This window comes from Ursus americanus, chromosome 20 (assembly GCF_024610735.1).
Source record: "Ursus americanus isolate L20-20 chromosome 20, mUrsAme1.1.p, whole genome shotgun sequence".
NCBI lineage: Eukaryota > Metazoa > Chordata > Mammalia > Carnivora > Ursidae > Ursus > Ursus americanus.
The window spans coordinates 8,678,633-8,699,765 of record NC_142146.1 but is presented as its reverse complement, the minus strand read 5'-3'; the positions used below and the strand labels follow the sequence as shown (position 1 = coordinate 8,699,765).

At 52.0% G+C, this 21,133-nt stretch overlaps 1 protein-coding gene across 3 annotated transcripts in view; it reads right to left on the bottom strand.

The window, feature by feature from the left end:
• Positions 1–21,133, bottom strand: part of XYLB (xylulokinase) — a 53,349-nt gene that overhangs the window by 17,422 nt on the left and 14,794 nt on the right. For all 3 annotated transcript variants that reach the window (XR_006779797.2, XM_087870101.1, XM_045798225.2), the window contains exons 5-15: positions 19,208–19,294; positions 18,485–18,613; positions 17,658–17,723; positions 16,236–16,308; positions 14,052–14,170; positions 10,694–10,775; positions 7,575–7,615; positions 6,897–7,012; positions 5,990–6,105; positions 5,265–5,338; positions 3,642–3,738 (exon numbers count right to left, since the gene is read on the bottom strand). Coding sequence is in view for 2 of the 3 variants with exons in the window: in XM_087870101.1 (XP_087726227.1) it covers positions 3,642–3,738; positions 5,265–5,338; positions 5,990–6,105; positions 6,897–7,012; positions 7,575–7,615; positions 10,694–10,775; positions 14,052–14,170; positions 16,236–16,308; positions 17,658–17,723; positions 18,485–18,613; positions 19,208–19,294 (1,000 nt within the window). In the remaining variant the exon portion in view is untranslated. The remainder of the gene's footprint in view (positions 1–3,641; positions 3,739–5,264; positions 5,339–5,989; positions 6,106–6,896; positions 7,013–7,574; positions 7,616–10,693; positions 10,776–14,051; positions 14,171–16,235; positions 16,309–17,657; positions 17,724–18,484; positions 18,614–19,207; positions 19,295–21,133) is intronic.

The window sequence follows — 21,133 nt, the reverse complement described above, 5'->3', positions numbered from 1 at the left end:
GCCAGACAACCAACATCCGGTCTGTATAATACAGGGTTTCTCAAGCTTGGTACAGTTGACATGTGGGCTGGGTAATCACTGGCTGTGGGGGGCTGTTGCACACACCACAGAATGGGCAACAGCGTCCCTGGCCTCTGCCGGTGAGAGGCCAGGAGCACTCCCCATTTGTGACACCAAAAATGTCTCCAGATATCGTCAAATATCCTTTAGGGGGCAAAATCACATCTGTTGGAAACCACCAGTCTACTAAGGATTCTAGTAAAAAGAACAGAGAAAATGAAGGGAAAGAAGTCATTGGAGAAATGATGTGATAAGTTTTCCCAAGCTAGAAAAAGTTAGATATATTCAGGCAAAAGGGGCCAGCGGGTGCTTGGCACAATGAACGCATAAGGCCGATACCTAGACTTTAGTTGAGAAATTTCGAAATCCTAAGAAAGAAAAGATTCTAGAAGATTCTGCAGAGGAAAAAAATACCATTCAGATGAGCTTCTCTTGGTGACGCTAAAAGTCAGAAGACAACAGAATGTTATTTTCAAAGTTCTAAAATAATATGATCTTTGAGTTCAGACTTCACGTATTATAAAAGGAGTACTTAAGTGTGAAGGCAAAATTAAACTGTTTTCATTCAGTCAGAGACCATCCCCAGACTCCCACCTCTACATGGAAGAATTAGTCAAGGATGTCCTGAAGCAAAGATGAAAGCCAGATACAAAGCCACTTAGATGTGCGATATAATAAATAGTGGTAATCAAGGAAAGCTACCAAGTGTATAATTTAAATAATTATTGATGCGTAATGCACACCAAACAGTAACATTCTGGAACTGGGAAATGGGAGGTAAAGAAAAGAGAGAAGAGGGGGTGTCTGGGTGGCTCTGTCGGTTAAGCGTCTGCCTTTGGCTCAGGTCATGATCTTAGGGTCCTAGGATCGAGCCCCACATTGGGCTCCCTGCTCAGTGGGGAGTCTGCTTCTTCCTCTCCCCCTCCCCCTCTCCTTGTTCATGCTCTCCCCCCGCCCTCTGTCTCTCTCAAATAAATAAATAAAATCTTAAAGAAGCAGCAGCAGCAGCAGCAGCAGCAGCAGCAGCAGCAGGGCCATTAGGCTCGGATGCCAACAGTGGAAACGTCTGCGGGGCCAGGAGAAGGGAGTAACTGAGCGGACCGGGCTAGTGTATGGCAGCACTGTCCCGACGTGGCACCTGAGTGAGCAGGCCCAGCCTAAAGGTATTCGATTAACAAAGTAAACGTTGTGCTAGCCAAACACGACAAGTTCTAGAAACAAAATCCATACACTCAGGTTGTCAGTTTACTACCGATACCTGTTACACAGAAGAGAAGAAAAGAAAAATCAGCCAAGGGCAGGCACAAGATTGTTCATGGCGGCACGGTTCATAACACTGAGCTGGAAAGAGCAAACGTGCATCACAGAACAATGGATAAATCGATCATGGTAAATCACGTGATGGAATACCACACTGCTGTGAGAACTGACAACAGAAGCTACGCTAATTCACACGGATGAATTCATGAACATAACGTCGAGTTATGGAAGCAAGTCACCTAAGAACATGGGTCAGTCCACACAGCAGCCAGAATGATGCCTCACATTGGTGCAGCCCTTCTTGGGGTTGCAAGCACGCTCATTTATGTAATCTTATTTGAGAGGAACCCAGCAGAGCTGGCAAGACAGGTTTGACGCTGCCTTTAAGCTTGCTAAGAGGATAAGTAACTTTATGCGGGTTTGCACAAAAATGCTTTAAAGGCTGGGAATCATGGCACAATCCCATCACCCCTCCAGTGCCCAGGAGGACCTCTCTGCTCTCACTGCCTCTTCCTGCACACTGTTGGGGCCAGCACCCCATAAAGTGCCACCTTCTGCTGGCCGGAGAGCCCTTCATGCCAGGCACTGGGCGCCGACCTCAGCACCATCCCTGCCCTGCTCACTGATCTCTTTTCAGGGGATTCTGGAATCTTTGGAGACCTCTGGGGAATGTCTTTCTTTTCTTTTCTTTTCTTTTCTTTTCTTTTCTTTTCTTTTCTTTTCTTTTCTCTTTTCTTTTCTTTTCAATTTTATTTATTTATTTCAGAGAGAGAGAGAGAGCATGCACAGGGGGAGGGGTAGAGGGAGAGGGAGAAGCAGGCTCCCCACTGAGCAGAGAGCCCGATGCGGGACTCAATCCCAGGACCCTGGGATCATGACCTGAACCAAAGGCAGATGCTTAACCAACTGAGCCACCCACGTGCCCCTGGGGAATTTCTTTTTACACTTTGAGTGATGGAATGGAGCGTAATGGAAATATTCATCATGGTCATTTTATTTATTTTAAACTTTCTGTTGAACACACACACACACCCTGAAAAACGTACGTAACACCTCACAAGCTGACAGCTTGACAAATTTTCACAAACTCAAGACACCCATGTAACTCAGGGAAGAGAACACCACCAACACCCCAGAGGTCCTCTACCTCTGACAGGTAGCTGCTCGCTGCCCTGGCTTCCAGAGACAGTCTGGTTTTGAACTTGACGTACATGGAACCCTGCCACACGTACTTTTGTGTCTGATACTTTTGCTCCGAGCGACATCTGTGAGATTCACCCATTTCCTTGCCCGTGGTGGAGGCTGGTTTATTTTCATTTCTGTGTAGCCTCACCCTGCACGAATACTCCACAATGCGCTTATCCTACTACCCAAGTTGGGTTCCAGCACGGGGCTAGTAAGCACAGCGCCGTGATGAATGCTCTCCTGTACATCCTTAGAGACCATGTGTACACATTTCCGTTATGCATCCACAGACAGGCAAGGCTGCTGGGGAGGTGCGTGTGTGTGCAGCTTCTCGAAAAGGCTCACCTGATGCTGATTTCTAGAGTATGCTTGCACTTGGTTGGTTCGAAGTCAGAAAACATACTACACAGAGCTCAGATTGTCCATGAAAGTATCATGAGGAGCCGCTCAAGCAAAGAGACTTCTGGGGTTTTCTACCTTCTCTAGTGACAACAGCTGCTGCCCAGGGGGACAAATACATCTTAGACACCCGGACTCCACCCTCCCGGCAGAAGCCTCTGCCCCAGACCATTCCAGGGCCGGCAGTAAGGGGAATTCGCTGCCCTCCTAAAGCTGCCCATTCCATAGCTCAAGTTCTTAGAAATCCCCAACCCACCCTGCCCTGCCTTTCCATTCCTGGACCTCTCAGCTGGGACAGTGGTTCTGCATTCCCCATTCTTCCCCGTCCAAGCCGAAGCACTCAGACTGTGCCCACAGGCAGATGGCCCTGGCCTAGACCTCTCCCACCTGCGCTGCCCATGTCCTCAGGTCCAGAACTTGGGACACTGTGTCTGCATGTTGAAGGTCCGGATTACAGAAAGGTCTCTAAGTGCTACAGCTACTCGCCGAGGTCAGGCTACTGGGGACAGAGCAGAGAAGCAGGAACAAGCTGCCTCCTCGTCCCTGCCTGACCGCATGGGCCCACTGACTCACCTTCTCCCCAGCCACCAGGGGCCGGGCTCGTCTCCCTCCTGTCCCTGGAATGAAGCCTCAACAGAGAGTGCTGTGCGAGGCCTGGCCCGAAGGCAGGGAATGGTCTCAAGCACCTCAGGCTGTGAGGGTCCCACCCCAGAACACAGCCACCGCAGCTCACTTACTGACTCGGTAGCCCAAGGCCTCGGCATGGATCCTCTTGGCCATGAACTGCCCTTCAATCAGTGCCCGGATCTCCACAGCCCGAGGAAATGCTGAGACCTGTCCCCAGGAGAAAGCAGGCACAGTGAAGACCCCTTGTTGTCCCTGTATTGTGTGTGTGCGTGTGTGTGGGTGCGTGTGCATGTGTGTGCGTGTGTGTGCGCACGCATTGTGTGTGGGTGCATGTGCATGTGTGTGCGTGTGGGTGGGTGAGTGTGCATGTGTGTGCGTGTGTGTGCACGCATTGTGTGTGGGTGCGTGTGCATGTGTGTGCGTGTGGGTGGGTGAGTGTGCATGTGTGTGCATGCGTGTGCATGTGTGTGTGCGCGCGTGTATGTTGTCTTTTTAAATGACAGCCCGGTTCGGGAACTCATACTCAGGCCTCCAGGGCGGCTCACAGGCAGCTGGGCTCTTGACCCACTAAGCACCCGCCGCACATGCTCACACACACATCACTCGCACATACATGCCCCCAGCCTCAGGCGTGTTCACTTTGGGGACACAGAACATCAGAGCGCTCGGTCTCAGGCCACCAAGGGTTCAACTCTGATAAGTTAATGTAAATCTTGCTGGGATTTTCATTTTCTTTCTTAACAAAACCGAGGTCACAGTGGCACCTGTGTTTCAGGGTGGGCATAACGATCAAATGGGACAAGAGAGCCTGGTCTAGGTGTTTGACACTAAGTGAGAATCCGGAGCTAACGCTGAGAACCCACAGATGTGGCGTGTCCCTCAGGCTAATGCTGACAGGTGTCAACCCCAGCTTCGCCCATGCCTTAGCCCCTGACACCAGTTACGGACCCTACCTTCTCCCTGATAGACCTCGACAGGTGCATGCAAAAGGGAACAGGCCTATCTTCTCTGTATGAACAACAGAAGCTGAACAGACCCTTCATCAGAAGACCGAGATGAGCCCTTCCCCCTACAGTTTATATAAAGCTCTCCACTTACAACCCAATATATGATGGGCCACAAACCGGATGCCAACTCTAACTGTAACAGTCACTAGACAGAGCAACTTACTCAAACCCATGTAGGAAAGGCCTCATGGTGGAGCGGAAAGGAAACTGCTTCAGAGCGAGGGAGGACTGGGTCCGGAGGCCCCCTCCGTTCCACCCCCCGGCCCTGCTGACTTGGGCACATGATTTGACATCGCTGGACCTCAAGATGCCCTGAGCAGTCAACGAGGGTTGCAGGAGACCGCCAGTACGGTGCTTGGAGCGAAACGGCACTCGATAAATGTTAGTGCCTCCCGTCCCCGAAGCTTTCAATCACGAAGAAATTCCTGAGCTGGAGACAATGTGAGACCTTGAAGGTGCAGGACTAAGCTTGCCAAGGGAACAGGCTCTATGGCTCTCAGTGGCAGTCAGTGTGGACACGAGTTAGCTTCGGAGAAAGCCCGTAGGTGTGAGAGAGAATGGCGTCTGTCTTAGATCCTGCGGACTCCCCAGCACTACAATGCACTCTGGCTCATCAAAATGTTTGCTCCAGCAACAGCAGAGTGAATGAACGAAGTCCCTCAAGTCGCAGAATTGGGAGGCTACTGTTAAACTGAATACTCTCTCCAATACCAATGCCACACGTACCTGATGGTTTTCTGCGCTAAACCGATGGCGCCCGATAATTTCAGGGGTGATCTCCATTACATCAAAATAAAAACCTGAAACAAGACCAGGAAGAGATTCACTGTCGGTAATCAAAAACAAAAGATAAGCTTCTCAAAGACTTAGGACAGAACAGGGTGAAATGACCCCATATCTCTGTCCCTCACATGAGACGGGAATGCTCCCCGTTGCTGCTCTCCAGCAGGAAGGAGAGGAACTGGAAGGGCCCGGGCTAGATCCTCTTAGAGACAGTTCTGCCCACTCTTACCCGACAGCCCAGACCAGAGGCAGCTTCCCCACCAGCCCTGAAATACCAAAGCAGGTTTGATGGAGGGCGGCATGTCCCCTCCCTGCTCAAAAGGCCTGGCCCAATGCTGGACCCTCTCCCTAACACAACCCCGCATGTGGGGCAGAAAGTGACATGTGGGTACACACCAGGGTAGAGCAGGAGCTGTGGCTGCCATCCCTGATGCTGTCACCAGGGGCTCTGAGTGGGACAGAGACACGGCTATGGTCTATACGGAGAACAGCCCTACCTCACTCAGATCATAGGGTCTCACGCTAGTTCAGAAGGCCCACGGAGCAGAGGGACAGACAGCTAGGGCTCCCCTTGGCTTGCTCCATGGCCCTCCTCTCCCCCGTCCCCTGGGGCCCTCCTGCCGGCAGCTGCCACCCTTCCCAGGTCTGGGTGTCACCGAACAGCCTACCCAGATTCCCGCCGTTGCCCATCTCCGTGGACTGCAGCGCCTCAGAGAAATCACTCCAGGAACAGCACGCAGACTCATCACGGATCTTCTCTCTCATGAGCGAGCCGTTTTTAAAGCTGCAGAAGTGCACACAAGGGAGGGAGGGACCTGAGGGAGGGACCCAGTGCTTGCTGGCTGGACCCATGTGTTTTGGTGAGGAGTTCCAGGTCGAAGGGCTGCAGGTCAGGCTGGACCACAACCCCCAGGCAGTGAATGGCAGAGATCTGAGGTTCTCCCTCAGGCTTCAGGCCCAGCAAAGGTCCCTGGGAATCACTGGGAGAGACACTTGTCTTGGGCTCTGGTTACAGAGGTTGCCACAAAGTCACCCCAGGGAGAGACGGGAAGCTGTGGCTTCTACACGTTATACCACCTGGACGATGGAACAGAGCTGGCTAAACTATCTAGACCTACATATCCTCCAGTGGTTCCTGGGGCTTGGAGGCTCAGAAACTTCCCTGAGTAGCTTCCGGCATGTTTCAAAGGCTTGTGATCAGGGCGCAGAGCGCACCTCTTCCATGACAACTGTCGGGGGCAGGATGTCCTTCCTACTATTTCTTGAAGGTCTACCATGTGCTAGGCATGTCCTAACAACACTATGAAGTAAACCTTTTATTTTTCGCCTTTTAGGAGCAAAGTGTGGCTCAGATGTGCTATGGGGTCTGCCCCAGGCCACACAGGATATGGGTGTTGAGGATGGGACTGGAATCTGGATTTGGGGAGGACTCCAGGTCCGGGGTTCCTCCCCACCCAGCTCTGCTGTCAGAAAAACCCAATGAGTCCTGGGGTCTCATTTCACAAGAGCCTGCTGAGCAGACTAGCTCGAGGGCTCCAGACGGTGCCGGACCTGCCCACTGCCCACCAAGCCTACCACAGGAGCGCCATGTAGTGCCGGGCATCAACCGGGTTGCAGAAGATGTGCCCTTCCAGGGCGGGCATGGGCTCCCGGAGCCAGAGAAAGAGGGTGTCGCTGGTGCCCAGGCTGACCTGGGAAGAAATGGGCAGAGATGAGGCACCTCTTTGCCCAGCTCTGCCGGCCCTGACCCCCATCATTTCACTCCTCATGCTTCAGACCTCAGATTAAATGCCACTTCCTCAGAGAAACCTCTTCTGACCCTCCCACACCAGATTTAGGCTCTCATGGAAACTGTGGGCCGATTTTCTAGAACTTACTACCACTGCATCTAACTAATGGTTTGGGCGACACATGGTTCCCAAATGAGTTTCCCACAAGACCCAGAAGGGTACAGGTTATGTTTTCTTTATTCATCCGGGGAGCTCACAGTCTTCCAGCCCAGTGTGTGACCCTTCTGCCACTGTACCTACTAGTACTGGCCGTTGTCAAGGGGACCTGCCTACCCAGCAAAGGCCATGACCTTCTAGGAGAGGCGATATGAATAGGTCCTGGGGCCTGGGTCTTCTTATCCCTCCCTCAGCTGCCTTTTGGGACCGGCAAACCCTCTAACAGGCAGCGAAGATGCTGCTGGGGCCCTCGTCCCCCAGGGCAGAAAGAGCTGGCTTTGCCTGTGGGTGTGAGAAGTCACCTTACCGCAATGTCACCTTCCTCCAGCCTCATGCCTGCCAGTGACGCTGAGAATGGGAGGGGAGCCTCTGGTTAGCTGAAGGTCACACAGAACCACAAAGCAAACCACAGTCACCCCCAGGTGGGACCCAGCCCCAAACCTCCCGCCCCAAGCTACATGCTAGGGTAGAGGCAGGAACAGGGTGAGCTGAGGGCTCAGAGTGGCCCAAGGGAAGGTCCCAGGGGTCAAAGGGTAGAGCCCCTGTGGTCAGGGCCTCTGATGTGAGTGGGGAAGCCTCTTCTAAAAGGGTCCAAACTCCCCACCATCAGGTGCTCCCCAGAGTGCAGAGAACCAAGGAGGCCAAGTCAAGACACCAGAATACACATGGCAGAGAAAGACAAAGGTGAGGCAGGAGTGTAAAGGGGGCAGAATGTAAAGGGCAGGGTCCATCCCCCTGAGACACGAGGCCCAGAACAGCAACCTGCATCTGCCTGGCTCACGATATGCTCTGGAACTGACAGAAGGTCTGGCATGGACCGGGGGCTCACTAAATGTTGGGTGACGGACTGAACAAGTGAAAGGAAAAGGAGAAACGTAGGAGGGACAGGTGTCCTCCATCACTGCTGCCATGTGTGTCAGAGCCTTGGACCAAGGAACCCTACCTCGGAGAACTTAGCCTGTAGGGACTAGGGACAGGACGGGGTGTGCGCGTCAACACGGCCTGCATTGCCCAAGCACTGAAAGCCCCGCCACCTCCACCGTAAGGGACTAGGGAATAAATGGGGGACAACTGGGCCCGGGGCAACTGTTAAAATGATGCTGCACAAAAACATTGCCGGGTTAGTTAAAACAAAATACGTTTACTCGTGGGCACAGAAAGAAAAGTGGAAGGACAGCCATCAAAATTTTAACTGCGGGTATCTCTGGGTTAAGAGGTTATGGGTGATTTTTACATCCTTCTTTGGTTTGTCAGTATTTAACAATTTTTTTTCCTGCAGTGAAGAGGTATCCCTTGTGAGTAAGAAAAAGAGCGTAAGCCTTGGTTAGTCTGCTTGCTTGTTATTGCTGTTGTTTTAGGGAACGAGCAACTAATGCATTATTTAAAACAGCAACACACTCAAGGTCAGACTTCGGGAGGGACCGACTGAGAGCTACCTGCCTGGTATCTCCAACATTCAGCCTGAAACGGAGGTCCAAGAGGAAGGATTGGAAAACTGCTTCTTTGTCATTCCTGCTCATACATGCCCAGAAGCTCACTTCAGTGGTTAAAAAGGCCCATTCTTCCCCCTGACATTCTTCTAGCTGACAGAGGAGGTACAAGGATATACATTGGCTAATGAGACTCGATGAAGTTATTTCATTCCGAAAGGAAATAGACATGGCCTGCAAAAGTGTAGAACTTTCCTAAGTTGGTGCTCCTACACCAACCGTTCTTCTTTGAGGGAGGCTGGACCTCCCAGCTTTGAGGGCGGATGGGAACTGGGGCCTGAGAGTCCCCTGGGAGCCTAGGGCACCAGAATCCACACACTGCAGGCTGCAGCTGCCTCTCAACCCAGGGGACAGAGCATGGGACTCCATGCCTTGCCACTGTGGAAATCCGGACACTGTCCACTGGCCTCCACCTCCCCTCCACCTTCGGACCAGGAGCACTGGGATCCCTTCTCCAAAACCTGCTCTGATTGGTTCTGTGCTTTGCCAACAGGGAAATCGCTCAGGGATAGGAAAGGCCCTTGTCTGGCTCCTGGGGTTCCCTCCAGATGCCAGAGCCAAGGCTGTCCCAGGAGGGAGGGGTCACAGCCAGGACACTGATGCGGCCACAAGTGTGGCGGGGACATGCTTGCTGTGCCCTTGGCCCCAGAGCAGACAGGCGGAAGCAGACCGAGGAACTCCATGGGTGTTATTCTTAGTGATGGCTGTAATAATAGTAGCGACTTCAGGGCTTTTTCCTGATCACAAAAATATATAGAGACACTGCAGAAAATACGAAATCTAATAATAATACTAATAATGTAACTATCGCTATTAAGAATGAATTTCAACAAGGACCATCCGCTCTATTCTAAGGCATACAACTCTGCCCCTAGACATGTGTGTCTCTCTCTATTTACTTATTTTGGATGCCCATGTCCTGTCGTCTGCACAGCCAACAGGAGGAAAGTACATGGAGGCTGGTGGGTATTGAAACAGGGAGGAGGGCTGAAGGCAGAAAACAACTGAAAAGAAATATATTTAAAAGGAGAGCAAAACAGAAGAAATAGAGAGTCATGTTCCCTGACCATGGAGAGAAACAGGAGAGGCTCGAAGCAAGTCAGCCTCCTTAGGACAGCAGACCCCCGCCCCACCCGTGCAGCAGCCGGGTCTTCTGCCACGGACTTGACACTCACCTCCTTAGAGCAGGAGCTGAGAATGCTGATTTGGGGTAGAGGTGCCAGAAAAAACAGAGGACACTCCGTTAAATTTGAATTTCAGAGAGACATACTTTGGGCCATACTTACACTAAAAAATCATTATGTGAAATTCAAATATTGCGTGGGATATAATTATCATACTAATTATTCATCGTTCCTCTGAAATTCAAGGCACACTGGGTGTCCTGTACCTGTGTGTGCATTTGCCTGGCACCCTAGTTTGGTGGCTCCTTACTTAGGAAAAGGGCTGCAGAGTGGGGCTGAGGGGGCTGCAGTCTGGTGGCACAGTGTGGCCACCAGGCCTTTCTTCGGAGACCGGATGACCCCTCCGGGAGTGGCTGGGGAAGGGACAAGGTGTTTGGATGAGGAATAATTCATACCCACAGATCAAATGACAGGAAGGAGACCCAAAACCATGTTCTAGAGGAAGCGCTGGAGGAACTGAGCTGTTTAGCTTGGAACAGAACAGGCAGTTAGGGAGGGGTGGGCATGACCGCCTTCCTTAACCGCTGATCATTCTCACCTGCAGGGGCAGCCCTCAGCTGCTCCAGAGGGCAGAGTCAGAGCCAAGGTGGGGCAGGTACAAGGAGTCAGATTTCAGGCCAGCAGTGTGGCCGGTGGCCAGGGAGGAAGGGGCCTGCCACAGAAGGGTTTCCAGAGGCCGGACTGGCATTCTCAAATGTCCAGCATGGACCAAGTCAGACTACTTGGAGAGTGAAATCCTCCAAGGTACTCACCAGGGTTGTCCCCAGTGAAGGCCACCACTTTGCATCCTGGAGAAAATCCATAACGCTGGACGTAGTAGGAAGAAATGGCTCCCTGAAGAGGAAAAGCAAGCACACCCTACTGAGGCAAATCTGACCTACTCCTCATAGCCCTCCGAGCCTCAGGTCACAAGAACACTACAAGCTCCAGGTCACTGGGCCTGCACTCCCATCAGTCCCTGTCATAAAGCAGGGATTTCCCTCCCGTTCACAAAAAGCTGGAGGAGCCCAGCACAGGCTTGCAACCACAAATATTAGGGCATCCCACTGCCTTGACCACCACTGGATTTTGAGAGGCAGCTGGAACAAACCAATCCCCAACTTGTACTTGTTTTGCAAGCTCCAAAGTCTGAGACAGCATTAGTGGGAAATAAATAACAAGGCGCCTGGGTGGCTCAGTTGGTTAATCGTGTGCTTTTGGCTCAGGTCATGACGTCAGGGTCCTGGGATCGAGCCCGATGTCGGGCTCCCTGCTCAGCAGGGAGTCTGCTTCTCCCTCTCCCTCTGCTCTTCCCTGCCGTTCATGCTCTCTCTCTCTCATGCTCTCTCTAATACATAAATAAAATTAATTAAAAATAAATAACAAGAGGACACACAGTAAGCAAATTCCTGGAAGAACATAATGCCTCACACCCTTGCTCTATCAGCCCAGCGATCCGATTAAGAAAAACCAAACATGCAAGTGCACAGGTCAACTTTCTAAAGAAAATAAACCAAAAATGGCGGGAGGGGGGGACAGGGAACACCCTTGGGAAGCATGGCCCCCAGGGCTCCTCCCAGGGCATCTGTGGGACCAGACAGCAGGGACACCTCTGGACAGACCCATAGTCTTTAGAGAGCATAGCTGTAAAAGAAAAACACTTTTTCCCCCCTTCCCCTGACTTTATCTCAGTTCCAAATGTTTAAAAAATGATGGGCTATCCTGGTATATGGAAAGAAAATTTTGCTCCTTCCAGGAAAATTTCAGATCTACATCAGAATAAGCCATCTCCTGGGAGAGAAGTGTCTTGGCCCGGTTTGCCTCAGGAAACAGAGCCTGAGTCAGGGTTCGTATGCAGGTGGCTTATTTGGTGAAGCAATCCCAGGAAACGAGAGGAGAACTGGGGAGGAGGGAGAGCCCACCCAAAGGTACACTGTCAAGCTGGTACTCGCTGTGGGCAATGTCTGAGGAGCTGTGTGTGAAGGATCTGGGGGCTGTCCACCTGGGGATGGGACGGGGAGCAGCTCTCCACAGGCCCCTACTGGTGAAGGGTGTCCTGTGGGGTATGAACTCCCCGGACCTCCAGGTCTGCAGAGCACAAACATGGAGTCACATAAGCCCCGGGCAGAAAGTGAGAGAAATGAGATACAGCGGGGCAGGGTGCGGCCAGGTAACACCCGCGTGAAGCCACAGCTGCTGGCAAAATAGATGGGTTAGGAGGCTGCGAGCCAGGGCTGGAGAAGCGTCCAATACCCTATATCCCAAATACCTTCCTGCGGAAAATGAGAAAGCTATCTGGGCACTACCTGCGGAAGAAGGGATCATGGGAAACATGGATCTGGCTTGTTTTCCCCCATCTCATGGGCACATAGGTTACAAATGAAAATACACTTTTCAGAATCGGTTCTTTTCCATTCCTCGAGCTGCTAGTCTGTGCATGGGCTCCCTCTTGGAGGCATGTGTTCCTGGCCTAAGGCAAACAAAGCCAGTTGCCGTGGACCCTACACTGCTCTCCATCTCACACAAACCCAGAAGCTGTGCATGGAATACCGATCCCAGAGGCTTGGCCGTTTCCTGTTTGCCCTTCCTTATTCTTTCCGCCGGGCTTCAGCGGGCCTGGGTCCTGAACTGTCCCCTTCCAAGGCAGGGGACACCCCTCCCTAAGCTCTGTGCATCGGAGTCCATCTCAGAAAAGTGGCTGGGACTCGGAACAGGCAACACGAGTGGGCCTCAGGGACCTTCTCCTTCCTTCCCACCAACACGCAGAACCACCTAGAATTCTCGCTCTACTGAGTGTGTGGCAAGTGCTCCCACCAAAGGGCCCCTGAGGGCAAGGCCCCAGTCTCCCTCTACTCCATTCTCCCCACAGAACAGCAAAGAACGCAGTTAACTGGGGGACACCCGTGTCTATTCTGAATGGGGGTGCCGCGCTAACGGGTAAATGTTCTTCACCGCAGTATTTTGCCTTTATGCTATGGAGTTGAGTTCTTTATATATTTTGGATACTAATTCCTCGTCACGTATATGATTTTTAAATATTTTCTCCCATTCCATGGGTTGCCTTTTTGTTTTATTGATGGTTTTCCTTGCTGTGCAGAAGCTTTTAAGCTTGATGAGGTTCAGCTTGTTGATTTCTGCTTTTCTTGCCTTTGCTTTTGGTGTCAAATCCAAAATATCATCACCAGCCCCTGTTTTCTTCTAGGCATTTTATGGTTTCAGGTCTTACATTCGAGGCTTTAAATCATTTTCGGTTAATTTTTGTGCATTGTGCAAGATAGGGGTCCAATTTCATTCTTTTTCATGTGGCTACCCTAAATGTTTTTAATATTACCCTTGGGACCAGGCACTATCTTAAATACTTTATTTTATTGTTTTTAAAAAAAGTTTTTTAAGATTTTATTTTTAAGTAATCTCTACACCCAGTGTGGGGCTCAAACTCACAACCCCGAGATCAAGAGAGGCATGCTCTAACTGAGCTAGGCCAGGTGCCCCTATCTTAAGCACTTTAAATGCATCAACTCATTTATTCTGCACAACGGCCTGAAGACTGAGAAAGTACCGTTGTTCCCACTGTTTCAGGAATGACGGAAATGATGGGGAAACCGAGGCACAGATTAAAGTCACAGAGCCAGTGAGTGGCCAACGCAGAGTTCCAGCCCAGGAAACCTGGGGCCAGAGCCTGCGTTCTCCCCAGCCCGTTCATATTTCTTTCTGTTTTCTCCAGATTGCCTGTTTCAAGCTTCAGAGGTGGTTCCTAGCCCTAGAAGGTCAACATTCTGTGTCTTTTTTCCTAACGTGTGCAATCACCCACCACTTATGCCTTCCACTTTTCTTCCTGTTCTAATAAATTTCTACTGGAATTTTCCAAAGTCCCCCTACCCCACACCTCACCGCCACGAGGCAATCATTTGTACGTGCATCTGAGTACCCACTAAATGCAAGGCACCGATCCAGATGTTTCTGGCTTTGATTTACGTCAAACACTTCTCTTATGCCAGCCTGAAAATCCTGTGTGTGTAAATAAATGAACGAGGGTGACTCTGTGTGTGTGTGTGTGTGTGTGTGTTCTGCACTGCTGCCCCAGTAGCTGCCAGCTCTGAAACGAGCCACGTCACCCGCCAGGGGACCTACCACCACGGAGCACGACGGTACGGGTGAGCCCAGCTTCTCCTCTAAATGAGGTGCACAGGCGCCAAGGCAAACCTGCGACCAGACTTTGTCCTGGATCTGCAACAAATTCATTCCAGAACCTAAGAAATGAAGGAAACAAGAAATAAACATCTTTGAAAAGGAGCTGTTCTGGACAGGCACCAATCTGGAGGAAAGCCGATCGATCTCTTGCAGCAAACTCGTACCTGGAGCTCTTTCCCAACGGAATGAATACAGTGTGCCTGGGTCATTATGCAACTAGAGAGGCCGGGAGCCAGAGGTCAGTGGGACCCTTGGAAACACATGGCCCCACCCCCCCTCCAAATATTCCTCACGTTAGCCTGGGAATCCGCCGTCCTAAGACCCGACACTACACCGATGAGGAACTGTTCTTCGTGCCCCCCGGGTTCCAGGTGTCTGCTCAGAAGCAGCCCCGTGCTGATGTGGGTCGGCCCTCAGGCTTCCCCAAGCACATGAACGGTTCAAGGAAATCACTGAGATCAGCTCACAAAGCCGGCCTGTAAACATTCTACGTCGCCCAAGGCTTTCCTGAGGACGGCAAAGGGGAGAGAAGCCAGAGCATAGGAGGAGGGCTCTGCTCTTCCTCCTCCACTGGGCCCAAGTGGAGGTGGACAGCCGTGGGCTAGGACGCTGATGGCGTCATGCACCCAAGTGAGGAGGTGAGATCACTGGTAAACCAGGGCGTGACTTCTCAGGTGAGTGAGGAGAGCGGAGCGGAGGGCCTGGCCCAGGCTGTAGAACCCAAACTTCGGAACGCCTATGGGAGCAGGGCTGCAGCGTTCCCCAGCCGCACTGAACACCCCTGGCGTGGGTGTGGCGAATGCGGGTGGCCGCCGGCTACTCCAGGTTTAGGGTTCTGCAGGCCTGACTGGGGCAGCGCTACCTGTGGGAATCCTTTCTTCTCCAGATTGTAAGTGAAGCTTGGGGACCACCGCTTAGTCGCCTTACTTTCTCTCCCTAAACGCTAGAACGATATGTGGCCTACGACAGCCCTCGGACAACTCCAGACGGATTCCCTGGAGGCTCTGAGCATTCCGAGACTCTCCAGAAGCCACGCACATAGGTCTGAGCTCTCGCTCTGCACTCTGCTCCCTCTGCTGTTCGCAGACCGTGTAGCCTGGCCTCATGCAAAGTGTCTTCGGCAACCTCTCCCCAACTCTCCTTCCTCACCGGCATCACCTGCATTAATTTTTGGCAAGGCGTTGACTCCAGAAACTCACCGCTCCTTTGAGTTCCCCCAATGTGAACAAAACTTCAAGAAACAACTCCTTGTGGCAGCCAGGCTCCAAGATGGCACATGCTCATCCCTGAGCCCTGGTGTTCACACCTAGTGAGCTCCCTGCCTTCCTGTACCTGGGTAGGTCTGTGCAATGAGTAGGGTGGGCCAGAGGGATAGCATGTCACTTCCAAGGTTAAGGTGTAAAAGATTCTGCGGCTTCTGCTTGGCCGCCCTCTCCTCTCATCCCTCATTCAGGGACTCCAGTGTCATTGGTGTCCTATGGGAGGCCCACATGGTGAGGAAGCGAGGCCTCTGGCTAACAGGTCTGGGGCCCTGGAAGTGGATCCTCCAGCCCCAGTCAAGCCTTTCAATGGCTGGTCCTGGTTGCCAGCTTGAATGCCACCTCCTGAGAGCTCCTGAGCCAGCACCACCCAGCTCAGCTGCTCCCAGATTACACCTGCAGAAATTCGGTGAGATAATAAACACTTGTGGTCGGGGTGCCTGGATGGCTCAGTCAGTTAAGCATCTGCCTACAGCTCAGGTCATGATCTCAGGGTCCTGGGATCGAGCCCCACATCAGGCTACCTGCTCAGTGGGGAGTCTGCTTCTCCCTCTGCCCTTCCCCCTACTCGTGCTTGCTCTCTCTCAAGTAAATAAATAAAATATTTTTAAAAAAAGTTCCTAATCTGCTAAGCAGTGCATTAGACTTAAAAAAACAAACAAAAACACTTGTGGTCTTCAGCTGCTAAGCACTGGGGTCATTCATCACACAGCGAAAGATAACTAATGCACTCCCTTCATAGCAAAAGACAATAGGGCTAAAAGTCTAGCACCCACCCCGGTGGATGGGGCCCACACCGCCCGCAGGAGCACATGTCCACATGCCCACCGAATAGGCACACCCTCGGGGGACTCTGAAGGCTTACCATCACTGTAGTCGATAGGGGAGTAAGACCCAAGGAATAGGGAAGCAGCAAAACTACTGACCAAAGAAATTCTCTGTGAAAGAAAGAAACGCAGTGAGATAGGTTTCATTTCCAGAACCGACTGAATGCTCTTGAGTTTTAAACTGGGGAGGGAAGCAGGAACATTGAGCAAGATGCCCCAGGAATGGCGGGGACTGAGTATCGGACACTAGAGCGTTTGAGTATCTGGAATACCAAGAACTGAGGCTCCGAGAGAGCCCCTCACTCTGCAGTTTCTGATGGGCCAGAAAACTATCAAGTCCAGCAAAGAGAAAGAGCAACCAGGCCCACGAAAAAGCCGTGCTTAGGGAAGTGGCTTTTCCGCCCGGCATCCAGGGAGTGTGGTGCCTGATTTCCTTCCTTCGTTTCTGCGGTCTTTATATCTAGTCACGAGGGAAGTGGGATGTGTGGCCACAGGATTCAGAACCAACAAAGACACTCTCGGGGGTTCAGAATAGGTGTGAGTGAAAGTTGGCCCCTCAGAAGCCACAGACCCCAGGCATGAGCTGGAGGAATTGATAATGGATTTCAAATGTCCCCTGAGCATCCGTGCTTCCACACGGGCAACATGGGCCCTTGGACCACTGCAGAGAATGCCAACACTTCTTGTCCCCCTTCAGGCCGCCTTTGTTCCACACACAGAATGTGGAGAGGATTTTTCATCGCTGCCCTGCCCCCCCCCCCCAATCTACACGGCTAATGCTGCAGAATAATCTGGCACCTTGAGTTGTCACATAATAAATGGGATGTTGTTAACTCCCAAGATAAAAAAGGCACTTTGGTTTAACGTGCGTTGATCATTTGCTAATTATCCAGAGATGAAGATCAGCAGCCAAGGTGTGGAGCTGCTTCCCAGGTGGCATTAAGTGCTGGCTTGCAGCAGCTGTGGATCGAGGAATGAATCTGAGCTCCTGGGACACAGGCTCTGGTTGGAAGGGCCACAGATGGGGACACATGTGTCCAGCTTTCCCCATTTCCAAAGAAAACATGGAGCCCACACCAATCAAGCCCCTGGTAGCCATCCTGCACTAACCATGCAGGAAACTGAGGGGACAGACACTAAAGGGCACCCAGATCTCCTACTCAGGTGGCCCCAGGAAGACACCAGTCCCCATGGCACCCACCCTGCCCTTGACCTCTGCCTCTGACCTCCGCCCAGCCTGGTCAGGAGAGGCCCTGACTTCTCTTTCCCATGATTCCATTCTCTCCCTCCTCTCTGGAAATGGCCTGACAGTGAGAAATAAGCAAACTGAATATGTACCATTTCTAATGTCTGCTAATCAGTGTTTTTGGCCAATGCATACGGGATGTATTTATGCTTAAGCTAAGTATTATAAAAGACATTCAACTGTGACTTAAATAAAATAGGAGCATTTAACCAACCTCTGTGTGTGAGTAGGCCTCAGGATTCTGCTGGTAGATCTTTGCAATTTGGTTTCCTGTAAAACGCTGGAGAAAGAGTGCAAATTCTTAAAAACCCAAATCCTATGTGCAATGATCACCTCCAGAAAGTGAGGTCACCATAGCATGCTCTGGATATGAGTTAGTGTCATGAAAGCTTTACAAAGGCCTCAAATTTAGAAATGTTTGCTGAACACCCTTTGCGACTAAGCCTTTCTCCTCACCCCACACAGTGACTGTGCCAACCAAGGGCACCTGCGCAGGAGACACAGGCATGTTCCCCACCCCTCCCCATTCTTTTTATGTCAGGTAGCCCAAGTAGGGTCACATGACCCAAGCCGGGCCAATCACAGCCAGTCCTGGAACAGTGGCTGAAGCCTGCAGGAAAGACGCATTTTTTTTTTTTTAAACTTTTCCAGGAGCTGCTCCAAGTACATCGACTCTCTTCAGCTTCAAGACTGCTGGAAGCGTAAGTGCTATTTTTATCCCCAGGTTAGATGCTGAAGTGGAGGTGCCATCATCACCCCGCACAGCCGTGTTCACACCGTGGCTCCCTGCTGGGCAACAGGAGGCCTGCCCTTGCTTGTGGGCAGCAGAGGGAGGAAGGACAGCCTTGAGCAGAACCAGGGGCCATAGGGCCCAATCCTGGCTCTGCGGGGGCGACACCCACAGCGCCTCATGTGATCCCCACTGGGGCAGCTCACCTGCTGCATCCTCCCAGACACCCAGAGACAAGGGACCAGAGCCAGCAACAGGACCTTCCTCCCGGGGCCAACCCTAGCCCCCAACCCCTGGCGGGTGCTGCACACCTCATAAGCACGGGAGCCGGTGAGGCCGCTGAGAGCCTGCGCCCCGCCCACAGCGGCCTCCAGCTGGCGGCACTGGGCTGTGGTGCTGGAGTCCATCCACACGGGGCTGTCCCTGATGGAGAAACAGGCCTGAAAAGGAGGAACAAAGGCACAGGCTTGAACTCTGCCTGCTGACTCTGGGAGGTACCCTGGCACAGGCGGTTCCATGGCCAGTCACAGCAGGGGTGGGTACCTCCTTCCTGGATGTGACCTTGGAAGACCCGCGGGCAAGCCCTTCCCGCCCAAACCTCAGCCTGGCTCAGCAGTGTCTCTCCCCAGAAAGCCCAGGGTAGAAGGTTCTGGACACCTGAGCACCACAGGCAACACTAGAGATGAGCAGGGGAGGGCTAGAGCTGCAGCAAAGTGCAGTTTCCCAGGGGCATTTGGAGCGGGGAAACATGGAGAAGACAGGGCCTGCTTCCCAGCACCACCAGGAGGTATCGTGGCCCAAAGGGAGATCTCTGAGGGGGAAACTAGCCAGAGCCATGCCTGGCAGGAAGGGACCCGTGACGAGGGCTGTTAGCACCCGACCCTCTGTCCAGACACAGCTATGTCCAGCGGGAAGCAGGGTAGACCATGGTCACTACACTACTGCCTGAGCCAAGTTCCTATACCCTTGACAAATGCACAAAAGCCCCAGACTTCAGGGCCTGCAGGGGCTTGGTCCCTTCTCCACACGGTTACCTGCAGCTGCTTATGCAACAGGAGGTCTGGTGACAGGCTTGTCAGCACCCCGCTGGCCCCAGTCTTCCAGTATACACTTCCATGTTGCTGTCAAGGGAAAACCCAAGCACATGTTCACATGGCCACACACTGGGCTCACCTCCCGGAGACACAGGAAGACTCCAGACCACACCCCAAAGAACTGGCTCCAGGCCTGCCCCTGCCACTTCTTACTCACGGAACTCATTCCCTTTCTGAGACTTGGTTTTCATCTCTAGAAAATGAGAACTCTGTCCTGTCTACCTCAAAACTTTAGGAAGGGTCCGAGAAAGAATTAGTGGTTTGGACTTTGGTATCCTTGTAAAACTGTACTTAAATATATTGCTCATAATATTACCTGAAATTCATTCCTGTATTCAGTTAGCCGTTCATTCATTCGACAACCATTTATTGAGCACCTAGACCACGGCGGGCAATGGAACAGATGAATAGAATAGTACTGTCCCTATTCTCTACAATACTGTAGTTGAGTCAGGGAGAAGACACAAACACAGAATTACAAAACCCTATGCATGTGCAGTGGCAGGGGAGTGGGGACACAGCGGAGGGGCACTGAACGAGCTGGTAGAAGGGGACATGATTAGCAGGAAAGGAGCCAGAGCTGAGTGCGTGGGTGCTCCACAAGGAGAGCAAGCACAGCTGAGAGAGGCTGGCAGGTGCGGGGAGCGGTGGCATTCTACAGAGTGGGCTGAGTCTCGGGCAGGACGGAGGTGGTGGGGCCTAGAGGGGGAGGTGGCAGCCTGGACACCAGGAGCTGGACATCCATGCTCAGGACGTGGGGGGCTTATCTTGGAGGTATGGGAACTCTGGATTAGCGGGGGAGTAACATGGCTAGGGCTGAATGTATGAAAGCGTTTGGGGGAGTCATGGAGAAGGTATATGGGAGGCAGGGAGGCCCAAGTAGAGGCCCAGAGAAAAATCACAGATATTCAGGCTGGGGCAAAAGAGGCAGGATTGGAGAAGAGGCAGTAGATTCAAGAGTCATGTAACAAATCAACAGGAGACGGGGACCCCTTGGACGTGGGGTCAAGACGAGTTGTAAGAGACAGCACTCAGTCTAGCACATGGTAAGTTGGAGGTGTTCTCGGGACACCTAGCATGGGATCAGGGGATGCCCAGGAGGGAGAGAGTATCCCAGCCTGGGGCTCAGATGAGCGAGGTGGAAGAGATCCCCCAGGGAATCTGTTTAACAAGGACAGGAGCATTAAATTCCTGTTAGGTTGGGGGGTTGGGGAGAAGAGGTGGCTTCAGAAAAATTAGTAAGTGTTGTGTAAGGAGGATGTGAAAGCAGGCTAATCCACCATGGAGCAAAGTGATTCGGAGGATAAGACTCAGCTTGGGTCCTGACTCCTCCTCCAGGCAGCTGTGTGACCTTGGGTAAGTGACATCAGTGCCTCAGTGTCCCCATGTAAATGGCAATGGTACTAAAGGCAGTAGCTAAAACTTAAACGAAGTGGTTATGCACTGTGTATTTACATGGCAGGCCAGGGCACAGAGCCAGGCAGCAGACACAGAATTCCCGTACTAAACGCGCCCTGACATAATATATAAAATCATCATAACGATTAGGTCAAACAGTATACATAAGGGGCGCCTAGGTGGCTCAGTGGGTTAAGCAGCAGACTCTTGGTTTCAGCTCAGGTCATGATCTCAGGGTTGTGAGCCCCACGTCAGGCTCTGCACAGGGCGCGCAGTCTGCCTGAGATTCTCTCTCTCTCTGCCCCTCCCCCTGTTCGTGCGTGCTCTCTCTCTCTCTCTCTCTTTCTAAAAAGAAAAAAAAACAGTATAGGTGAAACGCCTGGCACTGCACCTGGCCTGCCCCAAGTGCTCAGTCAGTGTGTTTTGTTATTATTTTTACTAATATTGCTACTACTAAACTGCTATCAT